The following is a 27,420-nucleotide window of genomic DNA, read 5'->3' as shown; positions in this document are numbered from 1 at the left end:
TCGGTATAGCTCTGCAGCTCTTATAATTTTTTCCAGCATCAGGTTAAAGAAGACGCACGATAGTGAGTCACCTTGTCTGAAACCTCGTTTGGTATCGAACGGCTCGGAGAGGTCCTTCCCAATCATGACGGAGCTTTTGGTGTTGCTCAACGTCAATTTACACAGCCGTATTAGTTTTGCGGGGATACCAAATTCAGACATCGCGGCGTAAAGGCAACTCCTTTTCGTGCTGTCGAAAGCAGCTTTAAAATCGACAAAAAGGTGGTGTGTGTCGATCCTCATTTCACGGGTCTTCTCCAAGATTTGGCGCATGGTGAATATCTGGTCAGTTGTCGATTTTCCAGGTCTGAAGCCACACTGATAAGGTCCAATCAGTTTGTTGACGGTGGGCTTTAGTCTTTAACATATTATTCAAGTGCGAATATTTTTCGGAAAGCAGATTAAGTATAAGATTAACAATTTTAATTTCTTTCGATGCATCGGCAGTGTTTCGTTTCTTCCTCACCTTCTACACACTTAAATGGCAAATTGTCTGTGTTTACCATTTCAACAATACTTTTCGTTAATGTCCGTTGTCTGGTTCCGCTCGAGGAAAAACTGCCTACTAAAAGCTTTTGGTATTAGAGTTTGCGTGTTTTCCACCACGGCATTTTGTTATTTCTATCTTCAACGGGTTTCCATACGCCATTATTGTCAGAATTTGACTGCGGGACCAGGGTTCACAAGCAAAGATTGGGAAATTTTGAAGCGGTATGTTGCCGGAATTTTAATCTGAAGACAATGTCGTGAGTGGCAGCAATGTTTGTATAATAATTTGGTAATCAATCGATTAATGATTCAATTAGTCAGAAACTAGATTCAATTAAAAAAAAAATCGATTAATGCGATTCATTCCATTAATCTTAGCATCCCTATTCTTAATGTTATACCTTTTTCAATTCAAAGACACATTTTTGTATATACAAATTTATTTAAGTAATAATTGAACGATGAAATATGTATATAAAACATATTATGTTCTTAATTGAACAGATTCTTATAATTATATATGTATGTATATTCACGTATAAAGGATATGTGTAAATATGTATATTATGAATAATAAGGATTAAATAGAGAGCCTGGTGACAATTAAAACACGGGATAACATATATGTATGTAAATAGTGTCCTAGTGCAACACTTAAAAGTGACCTGGTAAGTTAGGATCCGCGGCATAAGCAATACAACTGCAAGGATATCCTATAAAAATGAAACAACAAGTTGTGTATTAGATTCAAGTAGTGGACTTTATTGGAAATTTTACTTGCTTAACATAACTAAATACAAAGGGAGTTTCGAAAGCGCTTGCAATTGCATACGTCTACAATATATATAGAGTTAAGTACATAATTTCCCACAAAACGTAATAAGGATTTGGGGAATATATAAGTGATTACTTGGAAGTAGTTAAAATTTTCGTCTTATTAATTAAAACAACAATAATTAGTGTATTACATAATCATATATATATACTCATATTCGCATGTATTTTAAATACATATATATTGAAGTACTTAAGTGCTTACAGTAATTTTAAGTAACTTAACGTACTGAGCATGTAATTAGTGCGTAATTAAGGACAATTAAGGCTTATTTATACATTTTGAAAATTATATTTTTGTGTACATACTTTATCAATTGTTTAATTAATATTCTCTAATATTTCTTGAGTGACCGTTGACCCTTGGAAATTGTGCTCACACACACATACATACATGAATAGTTTTGGCGCAAAGTGCATTTACTTTGCTAAATTTCAATTTAACTGTGGGAAACGACTCCAAACAACCTGGCCTATGTTATTAATAACAACTGCATTTGAGAATTCATAAAAAAAGAAAGGACATACAAAAACATTTATTGAAATTACAACAAATACATAGAAAAACTGTACACAAAACGAGACTAAATGGAATGAAAATGAAGCACAAACATTAATGAAATGGTTTAATTACACATGATAATTGCAATCAAAAGATGTACGTATGTATGTGTATAGATGAGGATTTCAAAGAATTTATCTATGTGATAATTTACATATTTTTTTACAGTGTAAAAAGCTTACTTGCCTCATTTGTGAGTTGCAAACGCCTTTTGAGTCGCTGGTTTTGAGTTAAAAAAAAATCACTTACAACTACAGTAAAACATTGCCAAAAGTAAACTAACTACAGTTATTGTACGTGTATATGTGTTTGTATGCATGTATGTGTGCCTTACATGTTTATAGCTAGTTAAGAGTGTGGCCCTAATCATAGCGCTCTGAAGCCAACACCCAATACAATAATTTCAAACATTTCAACTTGCCTCGCGGTTTACACTGCAAATGCTGTTTTATATACTGGCAGGGACACTGGAATTGCCCGCAATGACGTCCCGGCTCCAGTGGCGTAACATCGACCAGTCCGCGTAACGCCTCCATGCCCCAACGTGTGGCATAACGCAGGAAAAGCTGAGTGCCGCGCTCCTGTCGATTTAAGCGGATTTTTGGTATTGTTTTTTTTTCATTTTGAAGTGGAATATTTAGCAATAAAAATTTATTGTATAGTGGTATGTGGATGAAGATAAGGAGTTTAAGTGAGTGTTGAGATGCGAAGTGCAAAATAAAATGTTTGCAGTTTTTGAAGAAAACTCTAAAAAATATTTATAATGAAATAAAGCCATGATTTTCTACAGAATGCACAATGAATTTGTTGTATGTGTGTGTGTGAGAAAAGAGCACAATTTATTAGCGATTTAGCTGCAAATATAATACAATAACATAAGACGTCTTCGATTCACCATTTTTCTACTCGATATCTTGAGCATTTCATTAAAGAGTTTGGTGAATCTAGACAGCTATTCTTTATTCAATTATACTTAATTATTATTTACTTAAGGTTACTGTAAAAGCTTCTATTGTTTAAAAATGTATTTATTAATATTTTTTAAGTAAGCATATACAACTGGTTAAATATTTTGTTTTAGTTTATATACACAAATTTTATATAAGAGTATCTCAGTAAGGATTGCTTAAATTATGCGTTTCATTTACACATATTATAAGTATTTATTCAAAACATGACTTGACATATTATACTTTCAGTATTTAAATAAAATTTAATCAAATCGAGTTATTCAATTCAATATATGTAAATTTATATGAACACCATCTGAATTTCTAGATTTGATTTGTAAGTTTTAATATAAAAAAAAATTTTATAGAAAACACACCCGACTCGAATGAGAATAGATCTTTGAGCAAATTTTTTTTAATCTCTTATATAATGGTTTGTTGCGATGCTTTGGAGTCCCTAGAGGGAGTGGGTCTACATGTAGCTTTTTAAAGCTATTTAACGAGTCCTTAAGTTATAAACGTAGAAGTCTCGCTAAGAATTAAGGCTCACTATTATTTCTTTTCTTACTAAAAAGGGAGTAATGGGCCCTCATCAACTAACTCTAGAGGACTTTAATTGCCGAGTACAAATTTGATTCCCCTATCAGGCATAATGTTGTTGTTAGACGTGATATGTCGATCGGATGTTAATGCTTCAAAAATTTATTCAAAAATGAAGACTCAGCATAATAGACTCAGTTTAGATTAGGTTAGGTTGTAAGGCTGTTTCTCAAAGGGAAACGCACGTAGTCTATAAAAGACAGTCCTTTGTGAAGCCCAATTTCGAGAGCTTCTACAGCTAGCAGACGGTAAGATTTTTAACCTTACTGCGTGGATTCCGGTGGGACAATGGCCAGTAAGAACCCTTACGACTAAGGAGAGGTAAGCTTTACTGAGGGCGACGAGCTCGGTAGAACTCCTGCGGTTCACCTTTGGCCAGAAGAGCTTGGCGACTGCACAAGTGCTAGTGACTGACCAGCGCCGAGGTTCATCTGTCTAGTAGTAAACCGTAATACGACATAGGTGGTCCTACATGTCTCCATGTTATTAATAGTGAGACTGACGTTCCTAACATTCCAAGCTCATCAGCTATACAATTTCCCGCGATTCAGCTGTGGCCATGAACCAATCCAATCGAAAAGTATAACAATGACACCTTAACCAACCTTAAGCGCATAGTCAGTAAACTCAAGGCTAGTATCGCCGCTTTACTATCGGAGTGGATCGACACCTCGATAAAGGATGCTGCGCTTCGAAGCAATATGTCCGCAGCTGCCTTAATAGCAGCTATATACACAAAATCATACAGATTTTAATACCGAAAAGACCATAAAATACTTGCGAAATTGTTTTGAAATGCTGAAATGTCGAAATTTTACTGTCGGACAAAAAATAATATAATACACAATTTAAGTAAGAACTATCGATCGCCAAGTACTAAGCACTTCTTAAATCATTGAATTAAATGGTTTTCCAAATGCGGTCATACTGTAGAAATGCTATACTAAAATAACTGATTTGATCATTCTTCTAATTGGTGGCTAATATTAAATAACGCAGACTACCTCATAAACTTCGTTGGAGGTATTTGGTCAGACATGCTGCGAAACATGGAGTAGGAAAAGAATATTTGATTAACTACTCATGTTCAGTTCAATTTAGTTGTATCAGAAATATCAATACTAACGTACTGTATAGCTCTTAACAGAGACGGGGATAATTTAGGTGAATACTGAGAACTTATGGAAATGTGGAGCAATTCAGTTGTACCAATTCATAAATATGTTATATAGGTTGTTCAAAAGTAAGAAAAGTAAGTTGGTTTGGGAGACAGTATTCTTAGTTACTCATTACTACTAATTTTTTTTGGTGAAAAATGGAGTTTTCTACAAAATTTTAATATTAAATTATTAAATAAAAATTAAAAAATTAATACCTTTTAAGAAGTTTTTTCCTCAAAGATTTGAAGAGAAATGTTGGAAATGTGAAGCAATATATATATATATATATATATACAGCAAAACTTTCGCCTTACTAAAAATTACTTCAGACATAAGGCCACATATGTCCATATATAATAGCTGAGAAATATGACATATAATTTATAAAAAAAAATTTACATTGATCAAGCTAACTGCGATTGGAGTTAAACTTGGGTGTTGGGTGCATGAATAGATTATTATACATATAAGAATTGTAGCATATAATAAATAATTGTATGCTGTAAAATATTTTTTTAAATTTTTCATAGATATTTTTGCTTTAAAATAAACTAATAATTGCTTTGTGATGATTTCTACAAACTTATATGTACATATTAAAACGAAATAAAATTTTTTTAAACTGAAAGCAAACAAATAATTTTTGTAATTTTTGTAAATATACTTTTGCACAAATTTCATATTTTGAGCCAACTTGCAAATATACTGAAACAAGCTTTCACTTTCGTTTGTTAGACACTCGTTTATTTCATTTATTTGCGCCTAAAGCCAGCAGCCGATGCAATTGACGCCGCAGCACTGCTTGCCTCTCAGCTGTATTTTAATTTTGTTGCGCAGCAGCTCCTCCTCGTACTGACACGGGCAAATGGACGATTGCAGATGGCGCGGGGTCTCATGCACGCCCGCCTCCTGCACGGTCCAGTCCAAGCGGCGACGCAGGAAATCCTTGCCCCAACGCTGCAAATAGCTGAGGAACAGCTCCTGTGCTACAACCTAAGTGAGATGAGCGGGCAAAGATAACCCAGTGTAGTACTCATAGAGAAAGAGTTAAATGCATGAAATCATATTTTTGTACAAATGTAAGTGTATGCATGTGTGTGTGTGGCAAGTGCAATTGAGTACGCATGTTTTTCTTGTTTTTTTTTGTGCACTTCAATGTGTTAATTGTGAAACAATACAGCTGTGATTGTGAAAAATTGTTAAAAAATGTGAAAATTTCAAGTGTGCACCATTCTCCCTCCGCCACTTCGCCATTGCACTCACCTGCTTGCGCGACAAACGCACTGGATTATTGCCCTGTATGACAATGTCATTCACATCAATATCTAATTTGCGCTCCCAACCCGCCTTGATGGCCTCACCGCCATTTTGTTCGGTGTGTTCGAGGAATTCATTCAGGAAGCCCACACATTGTGTCGCATCGAAATACATGAAGCACAAATTGACTTTGTGGCATGAGATGCGTCCGCGGTCGTCGAGTATGAGTAGAATTTTATGCTTCATTAATTGACGATTGACGCGCGCCAAGCATTTCTCGAGGCCACGTGATAGACGCAATTTTACCCACATGCAAAGGAAGATGGCGGCCGCATTGAGGAAGAGCCAACCGACGCCGAGTGAGAAGAGTGCCACGCCCTGTAGGCCGGAGAAGAGTAACGTCAGCAGCACTGTGAAGGCCAGCAGAATCCAGCAGACGAGTATACGCTTATAGCAGATGTTGTAGACGGTGAAGCGGTAATCGTTGACCAGTGTCTCCATGGCGTTCACGTACTCCTCGACGGTAAGCTGCGGTGAGAATAACGGATATGTTATATGGAATAATATTTGTAGAGTTATCCTTACAGTTAGTCCTTGCGCCATCAGTTCCTCCGGTACTAGTTCGGGACGGAATATAGCTGGTGTAATCCATGGCCACTTAGTATTTGCAGGCAACAAGGTAACAATGACATCGCCATTAGCTAAATAATAAGAAGTAAAACTTAGATTCTTATGTAAACGTTTCAATTTATCAACCCCTTAACATTTAATCTGAATACAATTAACATATTTTTTTCGTGAAGTCTTTCTTTCTTAATAATAATATTGTCGTGAAAAATTACATTTCAAGGAAATTTCTTACCCAGTCACAGGTGTGCTCTTTGTGGCCTTTTTAGGTCGTGTTTAGGTCCAAAGTGTTAAATTCAACGGTATTTATCTCATAAAAAATGACAAGTTTTTGAAACCGCTTTTCAAATTAGGTCGTTTCTATATTATTCAAGATTAATATATTCTTTTCAACAAACCAAGATTCTAATAAAATCAGTCTCCATTGTGAAAGCAGAATAAATTCTTCAGAATCCTAATTTTGAAAAATAATATCGTGATCACCACGGATCAACGGAATGACTTGGACGAACATCGATGTTTAAATATTATCATTCTATCGTATGGTCATGATTTTATTCAGTGTATTTAGTGAATAGGGAGCTACAAATTTATTTTGCAATAGTGTTTTGACGTATGCCTCGGCAGTGACAACATCCTCTGATGAGAGACCACTGCAACCACCGTATTAAGGACTACGAGTTAAGGGCATGTACTTGGAATGTCCGGTCCCAAAGATGCCTTCTATGAGAGCATAGAACGCATCAATGAACGCTGTCCCCGTCCCGATGTCAGCGTGTGCTTGTAGCGTGCTTGGCGACTTCAACGCGAAGGTGTCCTTGGCACAACAGTCGGGAAATTGAGCCTCCATGACGAAACATCATCAAATGGGCTGAGACTGATCGGCTTAGCTAGGACCCGAAATATGGTCGTCGTAGTACTAGATTCTAGCATTAGAAAATACATCAAGCTTGGTTCAAGATCGAAAGACGCACAACCAGATCGATTGTGATAGATGGACGATATGTACGCACCCGCCTCTGTGCAGCAAAGTGCTCCCGTCAAAAAACAAAAGGAAGGTTCGACATCGGGAAGATGCAATTGCAACCGAACTAACGATTTTCTACTGATAACTTCTTTGCAGAATATGGTCGGACGAAAGCATGCCTGACGGTTGGAACCTAAGTGTACTCTGTCCAATCCACAATCTGCGCCAATTACCGTGGGATAAGCTTCTTCAACATCGCATATAAGATCGCGTACTGTGTGAAAGACTAAAGCCCACCGTCAATAAACTGATTGGACCTTATCAGTGTGGTTTTATACCTGGTAAATCTACAATTGACCAGAAAAAATGCCTGTAAAAAGAGTATCGACACACACCATCTCTTTGTCGATTTTAGAGCTGCTTTTGACAGCACGAAAAGCAACTGACTTCATGCCACTATGTCAGATGGAATGACTTTTTTCCTTTAAGGTAATATCACCGAACCCACTTAAAACTATCGATGAGCTTCTCTCTTCCAAGGCCACCGAGTTATCGAAATTCTCAACTGTGCCAAATCAATAACAAATCTTCAGAATTACTTTATGCCAATTCTCAAAGTAAACCCCCCTCATTGCACATAAATCTCTGCTCAATGTAGAACAACCCAAATACGCAGCAAATGTATGTACACTTACCGAAACCTTCACGTATGCGACCCGTCGACAGTTCAATGGTACGCATCGGTGGCACCGTTTCAACGGGTATTGACACGCTTGATGTTGTTGCCGTTGCTGTTGTTGTTGTTGGTGCCATTTTATGGCCGCTACCATTCGATGGCGATGTGCCATTGTTATTTTGATAATGCTGTTGTTGGGAATGTTGTTGCTGTTGTAGATGGCCAGCACTTGCGACGCCAGCAACATTTGACGGTGACAATTTAGCCTTTTGCTGATGTTGTTGCTGTTGCCCACTTGCCACCGGGGAGGTGGGTGTGTGATGTTGTTGTTGTAGTTGCGAACGACCGGATGCATTCAAATTGACATGCGTACTCTCCGTGTTTAAAACAGCGGGTGCTACATCCTGCCCAAGCGCTGGAGGTGAAGCGACGGAAGCGGTTGTTGTTATTGTTGTACGCTGTAAATGGCAATAAATGTTTTGCATATTGAATAATGTATTGGAAAAGAAAAGTAAAATAGAAGTACGTTACAAGGCCAGCATGTGCAGTTATAACTATGCTATATATACTCGTATATATGTATATATTTATGTGTATATATGTATTTTATATATAAATTTCATAAATACTCTACAACAATAACAAATGCTGTTGGCGATAGTCGAAAATTTTAAAGTCACGTCTACTTGCAGTAATTTAACGGTACCTTTTCTGGCGCATACACTTTCAAGTTTCTCTTCTCTTTTGTTAGTTTCAATTTTCTTTCATTCTTTCATTCTTTTATTGTGATTTTTTAGGTTTTCCAACGCTTTGCCATGAACTCGGCTTTCTTCTTTGGTTAATGACTTTGGCAGCACGTGCGTCAGTCATGCCTGACTTTTTTATTGTTGCTTTTTTACAACATTCGTATGTGTTCTTTATATATTTCCCATTTGGCTACTTATATTTTGCGTCTATTTGCAGGCCTACAAAGCGTTTCAATTCGTGAAATTATGAAATCAATACTATTGATTGTATTTTCTTTTGCTTTTCTCGTGCTCATGCCGATGCAGATAAACATACATACATATCTATATATCTACAATGTTGTCTGATTCAATAATATTTTTTTTTATTTTGCCACACACTCGTTACATTCTACAATGTGCTAATTGCATCATGTGAGCTACGCATTTGTGGAATGCTGAAAAACGCTCGCTTTTTTGGAGCGCAAAAACAAGTTGCTTGGAATTAAGCATGCAGGGCCTTGACCACAAATTATAATACGAGAGTTAAAGATAATTGCATAATTGCAGATATTGCAGTGGAGTGGAAAACAAACAACAACTAGAAAGCGCTGTAGCGTAAAGTTTTGGAAATGAGTAAAGGGAATCTTTTTAACATAGAATTTAAAGAAACTATAATATATTATATATAGAGTGAGTATTATCTAACATAACCGATTTAAGATTAATAGCAAACTCGATAAACATATATGTATACCAGAGAGTAACCTGGCTAAAAATCAGCTGCTAAAAATAATATAGTTAGACCTAGTCTTCAAAAAGAATGTATATAATTTTCATAGCCATCAAATCATTAGCTCTTGAGATATATCTTTTTGAGTAATACCAGTTTAGGCATTTATAGAAATCAATTCTCAAAAAACCATTTCTCGCGTTAATGTGTCAAGTCCCTTAAAGATTAAAAGTTTTGATAAATTTTTATAGTCTTAACGTATTCTTTACGACCCTGGCCACATCATTCATTGGGTGGGAAAATTTCTGTCAAATCTGTTGGACCTACAGTATGTTTTACGAATATCTGGGACGGTCTACTAAAGACCACGGCATATTTAATTTTCTTGTCACTGTTAATGTATACAGTTTTCATTGCACTTTATACTAAAACTAATTCAAATCATCCTGAAAAATGCGCCACAAGGTGGTCCAATGAACAAAACATCTAACAGTCAAATTAGTGATCGTATGGCCGCCATACTATTCCTATTAAAAAATTTGTTCCATCATTTGATGTTCCCCTACTATAACGGGGTTCATAGTACACGCCATCTCATGGTATATACTTGCTTATGTTCTGAAAATACGCAATTCGGATGCGAAATTACAATTCGTGCGATTTCATTTGATTTCGAAATTCAATTCGAAACAGCTGATTTCTTTGTGACAATTTGACAAAACAAATAAAAGAGAATTGTTTAAATAATTTGAAACTAAACAGTTTTTATTAAAGAAGCAATGTTTTTTATGGCCTTTTTTTGTTGTGCACGATATTATTAAGGTAAATTCTAAAGGCGGCATTTGAGATACCATTCTAATCCCCTGCCTGCATCGGATTTCATGTGAGTTTCGCTAAAACGTTTCCAGCTGTCGGTTAAATAAACATGAATTTTTAGAAACATTCAACGAAATTACACCTTTAGTGAGAGAAACGTCCATACCTAATTTAATAAAATTGGTGGCAAGCTTCAAATGTCTGAAATGGATTCCAGAAAAGCAACACTTCATTTTGTGCAATAATTTAGAATATCAAGAGTGGTAGGATTGATGGCACTCATGCAGCTACACTAAAACCATTTGTAAACGAATATTTTTATTTTAACATACAAGGTTTTTTCAGCATAAATGCGATGATTCTATGAGTGAATTCTTATTTTATTTCTAAACACCTTCTTGAGTTTCGGAAACATGTAGTGGGTTTGTTGCTCTTTGGGTAACCACGGTTTCCCTTCATGGCCTATGGACGTTCTTCCACCGATACACTCACTTTCTATCCCAAAACTTCGAGAATCTTAAATGTCCTAAACGGCAGCGAAAATTCTACAAGTCCAGGCATAACATGCTGCATATATGCTTATTAATATATAATAATATTATTATTATGTTTTTTAATAAATACGTACATTGTAACAAATGCTTCTTAAACAAATCGTTGATTTGGATTCAAAATTGCTATAGTTTATCTTGCAGAATATGAAATCAGAAAATTGTAACGATTCCGATTAGCAGAACAGGTCAATAAAACAATTTGGTGATATTCGAAAAAACAAACGGAACGATTTACAGAACATGTCAAACGATTTGAAAACGGAAAATGCGAAAATATTGCCCGAAAACGATTTGCGAACATGCTTGATAATATCGGTAGTGGTATTTTTATTTGGATATTATTTTGATGTTGACAGCTCCATTTCACTGAAGATCTTGATAATTTCATTATGGAGTTTTGTAAAATAGGAATGTAATACAGAAATATTTAAAATCGAATAGACAATCCTCATAGTTCAGAACACAACCCCATGTTTCCAGAAGAGTAAAAAATACAACCGAGCAACAAATTGTTTACAACACATCAACATTTCACGGTCCTGTCTCAGGGCAAAGAACCAATATCATCCTCTATGATGCTGTTGCATAGCTGTTTAGTTAAAGCACATTGATATCAACAGTCATGTTGGTTACTGGTGTCGACGAATATGCTAGCAAATACAATTTTCTCATTTGGAATCATCGAAAAGCATTCATTGTTGAAAATTATAATATTTTGGAAGACGTGTCATAATTGGCTAATTTGAATACCATGTTACGCCCATCAAAATCATAGATAAATAACCAAATTAACGGCAGATCAAAAAAAAAAATGAAACTCTTTCCTGTTCAGGGTATTTTCTAAGTGAAAGAGATGATCTGATATCTGTATAGGAGCGCATAGGAGTTCGAATAGGAGATAACGCATTTAACATAGTATTATCTAAATAATTGACTACAAATGTGCTCTATTGGATGTTGTAAGCGATTCATTGAATTGTTCTTCCAACAAATTTTGCACTTAAAATATATAAATAAAAATAAATAAATAAAATTAATATAAAATATATAATAATATATAAATAAATACTGCATAGTCCATAAATTGTAAAGTCAGATGTATTATTCCGAAAAAGTATTAATAAAATGTTAATTGCTGAGGTTACACATCCCGATTGCCTTTTATGTGTTGATGATGCGTTATTTTAAAGATAAATTATATGAAATATGGTCATAAAGACATTAAGCGCCAAATTAGCGTTGCTGATATGATCGTTTTTAAGGTTTCCAGTTTTGCCCACTCGCAAAACAAAATACGTGAGTTGTGAGACACATTTCGGTATGTTGGATAATAGCTCAATTATATATATTAAGATTTGTTTGTTATTTTAATTTGCTAAAAATAAATTAAGGCTTAATAACCATTAAAATGTTTTGTGATTGTTTTGTTTTACACTCTCGCAAAACGTTCTGTTTTACGGCCAAACTTGGTCAAAACTAGTTTAAAATTTTTGTTCGTCAATGTGGATCGTTATGACGAGATTGTCTATATATTTACGGGAAAAAGTAAGACATAGCCACTGAGGATCTGGTATTCGCTATCTCGTACGGAAGGGCAGACTATAATCTCGTTATCTATCTCAATTAGCTTTAGGTGTTACAAACAAACTTTAGCTGAATATGTCAGAATCATTTGCGTTTCAACTCGACTCAAGACTCAGAAAGCAACAATAAACAGATCATCAGCAATTTCAGATTTAAAACCAGTCGAATACTTTTATAAAGGGCGACAAAGGTACTTAAATAAAAAGCTAACAATATTGACACATTTCTTTTAAAATATATTATTTTTATAGTACCCAAAATAAATTAGTGAACTTTTCCAAAATTATTTCGAAATTCAAACCTATGTTCGTAGTTTCTTTCTCAGAGAGAGCTCGCTCAAACTTTGCCGTTTACTGTCTTCAATATAGAGCGCATTTAAAAATAAATAAAATCCATTTACGACAATTAAAAGCACAACTCTTGTCGTTAAATAAAGATGTATTCAATTACAGCTGTTAATTGAGCGGCCGGCAGATTCAACATATTTCAATAGCCCCGTGTAAACAGGTGTAACAAAGCTAATTACCGCTATGTAGACGTCCAAAACAACAGTTGCGGAGAAAATAAATTGTGTCGACTTAAAAACCAGACATTTCATATTAAACTATAAATAAACTTTCATTGTAGTGTGGACTACCATTTATAAATAAAACCTGAAGTCCAGCTTAATGGACATGGACGGTCACTCGGCTTGATTAAGAATTGTAAGGTGGAATGCTAAGAAATACAGTTTTTACATATTTTATTTGCAATGCAATCTACGTGTGAGTTATTTACATACATTCCGTTGAATCTTTATTTAGTCTGGATCAAAAAAATAAGAAATTACGTCAATCGTTTGATTATAAGTGAGTCCTTACTGATTACCTTCTGTTGTCATACGTAAGAGAGTTTATTGCTCCAAGGTAGACTTTTTCTATGTATAGTGAGAAACCTAGAACAATACTAGACTGAAAGTCTTATCAGTAAATTTTACAGTTGGACCTCGACATTGGTACTTCTAGTAAATCCGTGAAAAGAAAAATAAATTATACTTTTTTTTGCACCGATAAACCATGATTACTTCTATTATCCGGGATAATTCCTGTATTTCTTAGTACTAACATACCCGTTTCACTGACGGACTTTAAGGCAGTCTTCATGGTTGATCTCTCTGACCAACCTAAATTGAATTTTTAAAACGAAAACATATGTTTTGTAAGCTTGCTAAAGCATTTCGAGAAATATGAACCTAGATTATTTCAAGACTACTACGACGCGTTAGTTCTGCTTTTTCCCTCCTGGATAAGAAAGCGAAACGAATGGGTCTAGAGGTGAATGCGGTCATCAAGCAAACAGTCAGCGCATTCACGGCTTGGCTCCCACGTTACTGTTGACAGTCATAACTTCGAAGTCGTAGATAATTTCGTATACATGGGAACCAGCATCAACAACACGAACAATGGCAGCCTCGAAATCCAGCGCAGAATTACTCCTGCCAACAGGTGCTAGTTTGGACTGAGTAGGCAATTGAAAAGTAAAGTCCTCTCTCGACGAACCAAAATCAAACTGCACAAGTCGCTTATCATTCCCGTCCTGATTTATAGTGCAGAAGCTTGGACGATGTCAACATTAGATGAGACGACACTAGGAGTTTTCGAGAGGAAAATTTTGCGCAAGATTTATGGTACTCAGAACATTGCCAACGGCGAATACCGCAGACGATGGAACGATGAGCTGTACGAGTTATACGACGACATTGACAAAGTTCAGCGAATAAAGAGACAGCGGCTACGCTCCAGCTTTGAAAGTGTTCGATACAGTATCCGCCGGAGGAAGCCGAGGAAGTGGAAGGCCTCCACTCCGTTGGAGGGACCAGGTGGAGAGCGACCTGATTACACTTGGGATCTCCAACTGGCGCCGAACTGCGAGGGAAAGAAAGGAGTGGCGCTCTATCATCGATTCGGCTAAAACCGGCTAATCGGTTTCAACGCCAATCACATACGTATTACGACTAAGTATTTATTTCAGCTCTAGCATCTACCTTATGTGCTGATCTTTTAGAACGTAGGACGTTATAACTTGAACAATTCAGTACGTCAATCACTATTAGGTGGATACATCTTTTCATTGTCGAGCATCATACCTTCGGTGAGCCGGGTAAATTGCTTCCAATCGACTTAAGCCGCCTCAACAAAATTGTAAACGGCTTAAAGCTCTTCGTCTTTACATGAGAGTATTTTGATCCATGATAAGGCGATTGTTAGCTTTATTAAAAATATGTATTTCAAGAGTCCAACTAATAAAATAAACTTTTTCTCGGTTTATATCGACCCCAGAAAGCCTGGCAGATATAAATTATTTTACTTCTCTCCTTAAAATCCTACATTTGAATGTTAAAAAAAAAACTTTTTTAAAACCTTTGTAAACAGCATGAAACAAAAACCAGCAATAAATTATAAACCCATCTTCCTGGTATTGAATGCTGTATATTTCTTTATCTGATCATCTAAAGATTTTTTCATTCTCTCCGACTGCAAAAAATCAAATGACGCATCTGTTGTCTGAATGAAATGCCGCTAGGTATTGGACAGGTAAATAGCTACTGCGAAGTAGCTTTTATAAGGTAAAAAAAATATTCATTCTTGACTTGACGTTTTATTTATACAATTTTTATGATCTTTGTGACGCTCATTACAAAAGCAAAATAAAAATAATAATGAAGCGAGTAAATGCGCTGCAGTTGATTAGAGTACGAAAAATGACACAAAAGCAAATAAGATAATGACTTAGGGAAAGAGATATTCATGTGATATAACATACATATATAGTATATATTTATATAGAGATATAGCTGAAGGCATAATGAAGTAAATGCAAGCGGCGCGATACAAAAAGCACGAACGAGTGACACTTGGCGCAATCGAAAGTGGCTAACTGATATTAAGGTGCGTGCTCTCTTTACCACACACACTCGTTAATCTGGTATTAACTTAAGATCGGAGAATTTATGCGATTGTGCGCTCACAAAAGCTCCGCACTTAGCTGTGCAACAAAAGAGCTTGCCACTAACTAACTGTTCTCACTGAAGCTTTGAGAAGAAAGCGCCAGAAAAATGAAACTCATAACTTCGCATTGTTTAATTACTTACCTGAACAGGTGCTGGCGCTGACACGATCGCTTCGGCACCGCTCGCACTCTCCCTCTCTGCGCCGCTGAGTGGTGAGCGCGGACGCGCTATGGCTGCTGTTGTTGCCGTTGTTATTGGTATGGATGCGGTAGCGACAGATGTTTGCTTTCGACTGGGCGGCGCTGGTAGCAGCGTGGCGGGGGCTGACCGGTTTGCTGGAGTTGGCATTGTTGCTGTTGGGTCTGCTGCCAGCGCGTCTCGGCCGCCGCTGCTAGGGCTAATGCGTGTGGCATTTCCAACGTTGTCGTCATCGAGCGTGTTGTTCTTGCCATTTTTGTGGGCCGCCTCGTCATCATCGAATCTAACCCAGTTTTGCTTGCCAGCTGCAGCATCGTCCGGCACATCCAAGGCGATATCCTGCAGTGGATGTGAGACGCTGGCCGGTTGTGTGGGCGCCTGTTGTTCACCGTTATCGGACATGTTCGCTAATGTGTTGGTGGTGTTGTGTAATTTTGTTGTTTTGTTTTGTTGTTTTGTTCACTACTTATTTCTTATTTTTATTTTCTTAATTGCTGCTTTCGTTATTTATGCGTTTTGAATTGTTTTCTTTTCGTGTTTTGCTTCGCTTTGGCTTCGTTGTTTCTAGCAGCAATAGTGTTGGTATCGTTATAAAAGCTTTCGCTGTGGTCTTGTGTTATTTCATTCTTAGTTCTATTTGCTTCTGTTATCTGAAATATTTCAAACGTCGTTGTGTTAAGTCAACCTTTTCTACTCTTCTGAAGAGTTGTTTTTATCTTATTTGCAATTACCTATGAACATACACAGCATAGATAATTAATGTTTTTTATAATTAATTCTCATTCCACGTACTCGAAACCGCACAATTATTATGCAAAAAAAAGAAGCTGGTTTAGACATTCTCACGAATAAAAACATACATATATTATATATATACGAGTCAAATAATAATCCGACCACAATCATTTGCAAGCTTGATGTTTCATCCGTCGATTAAACTATTCAGTACTGATACAATTGATCTTGAATGGAGAACCCACATGTTAAGAATCATTTGGTCCAATAATGTAATCGACATGAAAACCACACACAGAAACCAACTTTTTCTAAACGCAAAGAATTTTGAGAGATTCTCCAGACTGTTCGCATTCCAAATATGATAATTTCGACTCAACACTGATGTGAGTTGAAAGAAGTGTTTTAGAAAAAAATGTCTACGCTTTTATACCAATGTTCCGGTTTAAGCTTTTACGTGGTTATTGGCCTGAGTAAACTGCGTATAAATGTCAAAGGGCTGTACTTATTTTGACACTTTTGACAGCTGTCTCTCATGGAAATTCTATACAATTACAACCAATAATATATCATAAAGTACTCAACAAATTGAGTAGCATTACCAACTGAACACGAGAATTTTGAATAGTTTGTTATTATAAAAGATACATGTAATTTATGAACACATATTTATTTGTAAGGCAGTACGAGTATTTTAACCGAGTGTATAACAATTAATCGATTTAATAATGCATGAAATTTCAGCAATTTTTGTATGACATTTTTGTTTGATTATGTTAATTAGTAAAATTAGATTAGAAAATAAAATTAAAGGTGGGCAATGAAGTGGAACTATTGCATACATTTGGATTGAATTATACATATTCAGAAAATATTATTAATATATTTCTAACTCGTAAAATCAGCGGTTTATTGAGTCAACTACCAGTTGTCATTATATTTTGCATATGAAGTTTGAAAAGTGACTGGCTATTGGTGAATATGTAACAAGTTGTTTTACGATTTCAATCATCCAGCGCTTGCCAGAGCCACCGATTACAGATTTCGATTGTTGTACATATACATATATCGCTAATAACAATATTTTATGTTAATTATTTCAATAAAATTAATAAATGAAATTATCTAGGAACGCTTAATGCTATTTATTTATGCAATCTAGCCGTAAGAAAAGGCTGTCACCCGGTAAAAAGTAGTTAAGTTGTTTATCGGACCGGACTGATCGAGATTAATTAAAACAAATATATTTATAATGTATTTAAACTTTTTATATTTTGAATTTATTATGTTTGAGGAATAGTAAAAATAATGGAAGTTAGCTGTGGTTAGCCCATATATTTTTCTAGGCTTATACCGAATAGCACACTATTTCAGATTCGTATTACTTTATCCACTCGCAGTCAATTGACATAAATATATTATTTAAATCGGGTTGTTTTTTACATCTGAATCTAAAACATATATATAATGCAGATCGTTAAGCAAAAAGCACGGAAAGTCTGAAGAAATGTGGTTGCACGTTCAAACTAAATATTGGATAAATTATTGATAAAATGATTCGGAAAAATCTAAAACCAATAAAAATATGTTCATACTTTTAACCTATCTACCAAACTCAGCCAGCATCTTCCAAACGGAAGTACTAAGCATAGAGAACAACTATTGGGGGATACATAAAGTAAATATATACACAGATAGTCAGCCGTCATTGGAGGCTATGTCATCGCCAGAGATTAGTTCAGAAGTAGTCACCAAGTCACCAAAAAATGCTCTGAATTCACTAGCAGAACAACTCCACTTATCCATAATCTTCGATCCCGGCCACAGGAACATTATCAGAAACGGAAAGGCAGATGAGCTGACAAAAACAGGAGCCTCTAGATGAATGAATGCACACACCTATGAACAAATAGCTCAGAACAGATGGAAATCTATAACCAAACGTAAAATAACAAAGCAGATATGGCCTAAGTATGCTAGAATAAAAACAAATGACTTATTAAATAGATCCAGAAAAAGCATATAAAAACGTACAGCCACCAAACTGGGTATAGGCCATTCGGAGAATATGCGTCGAGAATAGGGCTGCCCCATAACGAATACTAGAAGGATACAAGGAAATTGTTTTTCACTTTCTATGTGAATCAGGCACCAGACCATGAACGGTTGACGACCAAAAGAATAACGGAAATAAGTAGTTTCATTGTGAACATAGAGATGGATCGTGATAGCGAAAATAGAGATGAAGGGTGATAGTAGGATTACTAAGGTTTTGCAATAGTGTAACAAAATACCGCATCTAGCGCTAATTTATGCCGGAAAGGCTGCACTCTTACCTACCTACATATCTCATATTTTCAAGCTTTCTGTAAATAATGTCGGGCAGATTCTAGCCCCTACATAACCAAATTGAGTAATAAACTAACTTTGATAATTGATTAATTGAATAGTTTTTATCGTAATAGTGGAAATCATAACAACATAATATTGACCTTAGATCTTCAAAACAGTTTGACAGTAAGGGACCTTGCGCTTGAAACCCTCATTGTTTGGTAAGAACTGATTATTTCGAAAACATTACAGATTATTAGCTCGAAATGTGTTCTTCCTTTTTGGAAATTTAGAAGATTTTAGCAGCCTATAAGTGGCTGATGCATATTAGTAACTTTTCGTAGTAAAAAAATATTGTCAAAGATCTGATATTGTTCACCGAGTAACATCCTTCTTCTTATATATTCTGAAAATTAATAGTCTCTCTCTCAACTATATATGATGTTAAGACGCCTTTTACTTTCTTCTTTTGAATTTCGCGGCTACGCATAAAGCGCTACAGAGCGTATCTGGCAATACTAAACATCTTTGAAAGGTCTTGACATAACCTACAAAACGACGCTATGTATGATTAGTTTGGATATTGCGTTCAATAGTTATAGGGGTGTAAACATGGAATTCACTAACGCCGAAATTCGAGCTATTTTAAAGTTTTTCTTCGTTAAAGGCAAATCCGCTAGAGAAACGTTCCGTGAGATTAATGGTGTTTTGGGGGATGGTACTTTATCACTTCGAACTGCGGAGAAATGGTTTCGACGATTCAGAGGGGATGAAAACGACACTATGGATAAGCCAGCCGGCGGAAGATCTGTGACGACTAGTACCGATCAAATCATGGATAACATCGAGTTAGACCGCCATGTGGCATCTCGTGACATCGCCCAGGAGATGGGAGTTAGTCACCAAACTATTTTAAACCATCTTTCAGAAAACTGGATACACAAAAAAGTTTGATGTTTGGGTGTCACATCATTTGACGCAAAAAAACCTTCAGGACCGAATCAACACCTGTGATATGCGGCTGAAACGGAACGATCTGGACCCATTTTTGAAGCGGATGGGGACTGGCCACGAAAAATGGATTACATACGACACTATCAAGCGAAAACGGTCGTGGTCGGCCGGTGAATCGTCCCAAACAGTGGCCAAGCTGGGATTGGCGGCCAGGAAGGTTTTGCTCTGACTATGAGCTGCTCCCATATGGACAGACTTAAGAGTCTGTCATTTACTAAGAACAACTGGTCCGCTTGAAGCATGCGATCGACCAGAAGCGACCAGAATTGTCCGACAGGAAGGGTGTAGTTTTCCACCAGAACAACACTAGACCACACATCTCGTTGATGACTCGTCAGAAGCTACGGGAGCTCGAACGAGAGGTGTTATCGCATCCACCATATAGCCCGGACATAGCCCCAAGTGATTACCATCTGTTCCTCTCCATGGCAAACACCCTTGGTGGGTTAATGTTGAACTCAAAAGAGGCTTGTGAAAAGTGGCTGTCCGTATTCTTCATAAATAAGGAGGGAGTCTTCTTTTCAATAATTTAATACAGCTGAATGATATAATGTTGCTGTTGAGTCAAACATTTTTACATATGAATAACTAAATATAATGAACGGGGTATATTGAGAATATATACATATGTCTATGTACGTATTCATATTTGATTTAATTTATTTAATTTTGCTCATAAGAACAACCACAATTTCTCATATTTTTCTAATTATGAATTTTTCTCGTTTTTTTATTATTCACATAACTTTCATAATGCATTTGTACATGTGTGTGTGTGTATTAGTTGATTTCACTTTCTGAAATTCATAGAAATTCTTCCAACCCATTACTCGTACAGTTTATTAATATTTCAAACTCGCAGCATTGTGGCTAACGCTAACTAGTATTTTCCCAACCTTCATTTGCATACACAGACCTTACTAAGCACATGCGCACTGTTGCTTCGATCACATCATACCCAACTACTATCTAGTGATTTTTTATTATTTTTATACGCTTTTGCATATATTCACGCTGTTTACACACATTTTACTGCCACTGATTTTCAATATTTTCACATCCACGTTGGCACTTTGAACTACTCAATTGCTGCTGTTTTGTATTTTGTAGTTTACACTTTCGACCATATTTCAAATAATATTTTATTAACAACACTTTTTATGCTTGATTATACATAAGCTTGCGTTGTGGCCTGCAGGTATTTTTTTTAATAAATTTACTGGAAACAGGAAAAACACACAAAAAGTATGTAGTATAAGCCAAACGAAAGAGGAAATGAAATAAAAGTACATTCAAAAAGTAATAGACGTTAAGTCGCGTACGCGCACGCCGCCAATAACCGCTACACGAAACTAACGCTCTTACGAAAATTGGTACGCGTTTAAGCCAACAAAGCCGAATCACAACTGAGCGCGACAAAGGTGGCCGTAAAGCGGCACACCCAAGCGCAACAAAGTCGAAAGCGTTGCTCTGCCCTTCCAGCCAAGCGCTCAGAAGCTCAGCTAACCGTCACAAGTTTAATATTTACATTAACACGCTTACGCTGGAAGCGCTGCAACGCTCGCAAGCCGCTTTTGTGTGCGCCGCTCTCTCAGATCTTCTGAATGACACACCACACCTTCGTTTCAGTTGTGAACGCACCGTTCATTTGCGTTAAAAGCACACAACTAACAATTTACTGGCCGACTCACTTTGTGGCTAACGCTCAGCGCGAGCAGTCTACCTGCTGCCTACAGTTTTTATGAACTAAAATTTGCTTTCGCTTTTGAGCTACTCATTTACCTGAGCGTGCCGTCGCAGCGTTACTCACCTACTGCCGACTAAGCTGATCGCTTACTTGCTTCATAATCGGTGTTACGGTGCATGCGATCGGCGCTCGCTCTTTCGCTCCATTTAAAAGCTGGCACGAGGTAATAAATAGCAAGAGGGTTATTGTTGCATGAAAGTTATCGTTGTTTTCTTATAATCGTATATGTATATTTAGTTATATAGAAGTATATGTGCTTGTTTGTGTCGCTGTTCAACTATCGGTCGTTGAACGACACTCAGTTACAATTCTGCATTTCTTTTACTATTGGAATACTCATTGACCAATTCTACGAAAATTAGGTCATACGAATTCAATGTTTTCCACGGGTATGTTCAATTTTTGATTACACACTTACTGTACATACATATCTACAGACCTTATTCGTGGAGATAAGTATATTAGAGATTTCTTGAAGTACTGCACTAAAACAGCCTGATAATTAATTAAAGTAAAGAATATTTGATATCATTCATTGTTTTTTTTTTGGCGATAATCTAATTTGATCTCAGAGTATTTACTCTTAGACCCATCCAGAACAGTTTTATAAAACTATTTCAGGGATTAACTTTTCCTCTATAATCAAAAGACTTGAACTTGTCACAGCTGAGTCTTTATTTCGTAATTATTATTTATTCCGATAAGCCTTGAAATTTTTTGAAAAGAGATATGACCAATTTTTGTTCACAAATCCGGTAAGAAAAAAGTCATCGATGGAATATAATCCTACCTTACTGATTTGAATTATTTTGTGCTTTAGTTGGACACATTGTTTCGAAACTCACAGCTTTCTCAAATATTCAGGGTTCCTATCTAAAATAGTAGTATTAGTTCTGAAATGAATATTTTATCGGTAGGAGTATGAAACCGCAAACGATCTTGAAATTTGTAGTCTTCAGAACGATAGAGCGTCATTGTCACTCATGAATTTCAGTTGTCGAATGAAGTCAGGAAAATGAAATCTTCTGGTGACGCCTACCACATATATTGGTCGTCAAGAGCGAATTATCTTTGGAGGAGAATTTTAATGACGTGAAGCTTTAGTGCACAGTTAAAACAAGCAATAAACGTAGATTAGTTCTATATGGTGTATAACCGTTAAGTCTCATATCTCAATTGTAAAGATTTCTAGCATCCATTATTTTGAGTCACACTTATTGTAAACTCATCTGTACAATTGTAAGCTCATAATTTCTAATAATTAACGTTTAACTTTCATATTTTGTTGTTAAACACATCTGAAAGAAAAAAAGATGGAAATATACTCCACAAATAATAATAAAAATAATAAAAACGAAAAATAATAACACACAATCGACAGATTTTACAACCCACCAGTAGACCCTACCAAGCAAAAATGAAATTACAAGACAACAATAGAAAGGTGTTAATTGTTTTTCTCAGACAATTAGCCAGCTTTACAACTGGGCCCCCGTACACTTTTAATTAACATGGACGAGTTTACTGTGGTAATTGCAGTGTTTTCATGCATTTAGTTCAAGTGCAGTTGAGGCATAGAAACACATTCGCACACACGACTATCTGAATGCAATTATTTTTCTTGCCATCAGCGTTTCAAGTAAGCGAGAGGGCTTAGTTGATACTGCATAAGTTTACTATAATTTAAGTTATTTAAAATGCAATGTTTGCAATTTTATTGAAAATAAAGATCATTAGTACCGTTGGTTTACTTTAATATTTAATGGACACTTAGCTATTAACTAAAATTTTCCAGTTTTGGCAAACTCACAATGTAGAGCATTCCAAAATGATGGTGCATGCATTATGTAGGGCATGGGCCCAGTTTTCGTACAATACATACAATTAATGAGAATATTAATCACTATTCATATTCTATCTTCAGGCTTTTTAACTATTCATAATTGTTAATATATTAAAAGAAAACAGTGTTTGTTGAAGAAATTGGATAAATAAGACAAATGAGCAATGTAAGCAAAGTTGTAGAACATCAGATCAATGGTATGTTTTTACTTAAAGAAAGAATTACACAATGAATTAGTCTCCTGGTCACAGTATCTCCCACAAACTATTTTATTCTCTTTTTTCTCTTTCCCAGATCAAAAAGATATATGCTTGAAAAATATTTCACTGAGATGAAGAGTATTTCACTGGTATCGAAATGATGGGGCACCCTTACAATAAAGGTCTGACTCTAGAAAGTGTGTAAGTCGAAGAATCTAGTCATACTTTGATTTAAAACTCGTTCTCTCACTAATAAAGCAAATATTTGTAAGCCCACTAGTATACCATCCAGAGTTTTAGTGTGATTTATAGCCTTTTCGTACAGAAGTTAATAGATCAATTAATCGACCTTCGCTCTATTATATATCGATTTACCATACGAAATGAGTGTGCAACGGGTGGCTCTTATTGGTATGTGTGGTGCGCTACGAACAACACCGACTTTGGCACTGAATTCTCTACTGCATATAGCACCCGTGGACATAGCCGGAAGGGGTATGGCCGCGAAAACGTCTATCAGACTGAGAGACGCTGGGTATATGGGCCTGGGTACTCTAGTATCCTCGGGCGCTTCGACTTCATTCCGAGACTAAGAGTCGCTGGAGGAGAGGCACGGTAAGCTTCTTTACGAATGGGTGGAAGTTAGCGGGAGGAGTTTACTGTCGGGAACTCCTCATCAACTTCAGCTTCAGGCTTTCGGACTACGTGTTTCAAGCCGAAGTGGCTGCCATAAAGATCATTATGGTCCAAAGTAAATCGCAAGAGGTCAACGGAACTCTTTGCCCTAAACAAGGTCAATCTTTCCCAAGTTATAGGAGTTCTAACTGGCCATTGTTTCATCGGGATTCACGCAATCAAATTTAAAATTATACCGCTGAAGTAGATGAGGTAGAATCCTTACAGCATTTCCTTTTGGAATGCCCTGCATTTGCGAGATCTAGACCAAAAATCATTGGATCTCACTTTTTTGGGCACCCCGCGAATTAACGGATACAGTAGTTAAAAACCTCTGCATATCTGTGGTAGGTTCTAAGCGCTTTGTCGATCACAAAGGACTGCTCTTGATAGTCTAAGTGTGTTTTCCTTTCTAAGAAAACAGCCCTCGTACCTAACTTAACCTAACCTAACCATACTAAAGAAAGATCTTACTTTACTGCATTCAAATCGAGTAGGGCGTCGTTGGAAACACGAAAACTGGTTTCACAATTATAATCTTAATGAATAAATGAAATTAATTTGGTTGTGACCAAAGCCTTTAAGTCGGTTTACTTGTTCAAATTATACAATCTCTAAAGTAAAAAGTGCAGCCTAAAACTGAAACTGTTTTATGGCAAGACTTATGTATAACCTTTCTGAACAATTTTTTTTCTATTGTGAGTCACAATTTGGAGGAAAATAATAATAATGATATATCACATATTATATTTTAGTCACGCTTATATGTGTACGAATATTTTTCTTTAAGACTTATTAAAAAGAAAAGCACTTCAAAGCTTAATGTCTCTATAGAGATAGCACACCTTCAAATAATTTCCAACTCTGGAGACAAAATATTCTCACGTTTTATTCATAATTTCCCTGAAAGCTCTCTTAATTCTGAAGTGAACTTCATTAAGTTGTCACGTAGCGTCGGCACACAATAAACACAAAAAGCTCTGTTGTGTGAGCGCATTTATGCGGATTTTCCACTTCAATGCTGTTAAAAGTATTGAAAATATTTTTCATTAATTTCGCTTAATATGTCGATTATTAACTTGGAGTGCGCCCAACGACACATACTTGTGGATATACATATTTGTAAGTACTTGAAGGCATAATGACAGTATCTTCACAAAAGAGCCTAGGAATGAACGAGTGTGTTCGTAAAGATTTACATAAGAAAAGATGGAAAAGATTGTTGGCAGAATGTCAAGTTTAAAGAGACTCGTGTGTGTCGCGAGGTGGACATGCATTGTGCTCTCATCATTTTCAGATGGGCTTTTTAGCGAATTTCATAAATGCACAAAGGTTTTTTTGCTTCAAAAGAGGGTACAATTATATACAGACATGTACATTGTGGGTGTTAAAATTTAAATTTATTTGATTTTGGTTAAAATCTACAGTGATCAAAACATAACCATATATATCAAGGGTGAACAGAGCAACTCAAAATATAATTAAAAGACCAGGGAGTTTTTTATACCATAGCTATCTTGTTTATTTCAGTTTGATCTTGAAATGCTTACGTACTTTGCTTTCTTATAGCCTTTTACTTCCATAACTTCAAAATTGTTATAAATCTAACCTGTGAACCTACGAGGGTAATCTTATTCTAGACGATAGTTGAAGATATATCGGATTACTCTTTCAAGGTGTAGGACTAATGTTGAAGGTATATCGTCTACTTCTATAAAGCTTTGAGTGTAAAGATCGGTGAAAAGTTCTCTCGAGGCTGATCAGAAGAGTGCCGTGGCGTTGCTCTACTTTAAAATCCGATTCGAAGAGGCTGCATACAGCTTTTTGGAGGCTTTATATAAATGATAAGAAGACTATTTGTGCAAGAATCAAAAGCTGACATTATTTAAATGTGTAATTTGGGACTGATAATCACCAACATCACGATATTGCCAAAATACATATCTTAGGACAATTAAAAAATATTTCGTGAGTAACTCATACCAATAAAGCTTGGTTCTCGTAAAATACCCTCTCTCAGTACCTTAAGGCAAACTAAATTCTGTGCCACTGAAATCAGTCAAAATGCTTTCAGTGAATTTAACACTTTCGATATGTTGCATCATCAGCGGTTTCTTGTTGCATGTAAGCGCTCTTGTCCTTTTCGTTGTTGGCCACATGCCGTTTTAATGCTTCATGCGTTTGCGGACAATTTGTTGTTGGCTCTTTTGCTGCCCGAGCTGCCTTTTACACATCGCATGCTGCCATCACTCACTCATTCGCCAACTTCGTCCAACCATTCATTCATTCATTCATCCACTGATTCACTTATTCTTTTATTCGCGCTTATTAAGTTCCGTTCCTTTGTTGTGGTCACTCGTGGTTGCTGTCGTCGCTCGCTCCCGTTGCTTGTAGGGAGTACTTGACGTCGTTGTTGCAGTGAAATTCGCAATTGTTGCAGATGCTGCTTCGATAACGTTGCACTTGCTGTTGCTGCTGCCATTGGCATGAAATCACTTTTTTCTTTTTTTATGTACCGTAAAAGCACAATACGTTTTGCTATTGTTGTTGCTCACTGGAATGATTTTATTCTCATTGCTTCAACTCATACGGCGGTTTTATGCATGTTGTCGCCTTTTTATAATTAGGCACCTACGTCTGTCCATACTTACTCCTAACGACGACACATACTCCATTAACGAACAGTTCCTTCTATCCTGATTGTGTCGTTTTCCTCCTTTTTCTGCTTCATAATTAAGTTCCGTGTATTAACTTTAAGAGTTGTTAAAACGTATTTAGATATGCAGATGTCGCTGTAGAATACTTCTTTTCTTCTTCTTCGGCACTACAACCGTGGGTCGGTCTGAGGACACAAAATTTCGCCAGTTGCCTCTATCCTTAGCGAAGTCACGCCAGTTGTACATCCCAAGTGCAGACAGGTCTCTATGCACTTGGTCTTTCTATTAGATGTGCCACGCATTGCTTCCGTTGTCCACCCATGGGTACCGAATCGAAGAATCTCTTCACTCGAGCATCTTCCATACGTAGGACATGATCTAACAAGCGCAGTCGTTGGATTTTTATACGCTTAACTATATCCATGTCGTCGTAGATCTCATACAGTTTAACGTTCCAT

The 27,420-nt window shown here is 36.3% G+C and overlaps 1 protein-coding gene across 11 annotated transcripts; it reads right to left on the bottom strand.

Annotated features, from left to right (window-relative positions):
• Positions 1–1,071: 1,071 nt before the first annotated feature.
• LOC105212538 (uncharacterized) lies at positions 1,072–21,648 on the bottom strand. Of its 11 annotated transcripts, none has more exons than XM_011184563.3 (7): positions 20,757–21,321; positions 15,704–16,410; positions 8,181–8,619; positions 6,477–6,592; positions 5,898–6,419; positions 2,346–2,505; positions 1,072–1,241 (listed from the first exon to the last, which is right to left on the bottom strand). In XM_011184563.3, the coding sequence occupies exons 2-7, from the start codon at positions 16,160–16,162 to the stop codon at positions 1,183–1,185; spliced, it is 1,755 nt and encodes a 584-aa protein (XP_011182865.2). In that variant the 5' UTR covers positions 16,163–16,410; positions 20,757–21,321; the 3' UTR covers positions 1,072–1,182. The 11 variants fall into 11 exon arrangements, with proteins under 11 accessions (XP_011182865.2, XP_011182866.2, XP_054082751.1 ...); XM_011184564.3 differs by lacking the exon at positions 1,072–1,241 and adding an exon at positions 1,493–1,853; XM_054226772.1 differs by lacking the exons at positions 1,072–1,241; positions 2,346–2,505 and adding exons at positions 2,532–5,627; positions 16,492–16,551 and having other exon boundaries at positions 20,867–21,322.
• Between the last annotated feature and the right edge of the window lie 5,772 nt (positions 21,649–27,420).

This window comes from Zeugodacus cucurbitae, chromosome 3 (assembly GCF_028554725.1).
Source record: "Zeugodacus cucurbitae isolate PBARC_wt_2022May chromosome 3, idZeuCucr1.2, whole genome shotgun sequence".
NCBI lineage: Eukaryota > Metazoa > Arthropoda > Insecta > Diptera > Tephritidae > Zeugodacus > Zeugodacus cucurbitae.
This window is presented reverse-complemented; position numbering and strand designations above follow the sequence as displayed.

Excerpts from the sequence above, each read along its gene's own strand:
- LOC105212538 (XM_054226775.1), bottom strand. The coding sequence starts at position 16,162 with ATGTCCGATAACGGTGAACAACAGGCGCCCACACAACCGGCCAGCGTC. Across the intron at positions 8,620-15,703 it reads CAGCGCCAGCACCTGTTCAG|CGTACAACAATAACAACAAC; the intron begins GTAAGTAATTAA and ends TGCCATTTACAG. Across the intron at positions 5,628-5,897 it reads TGCGTTTGTCGCGCAAGCAG|GTTGTAGCACAGGAGCTGTT; the intron begins GTGAGTGCAATG and ends CATCTCACTTAG.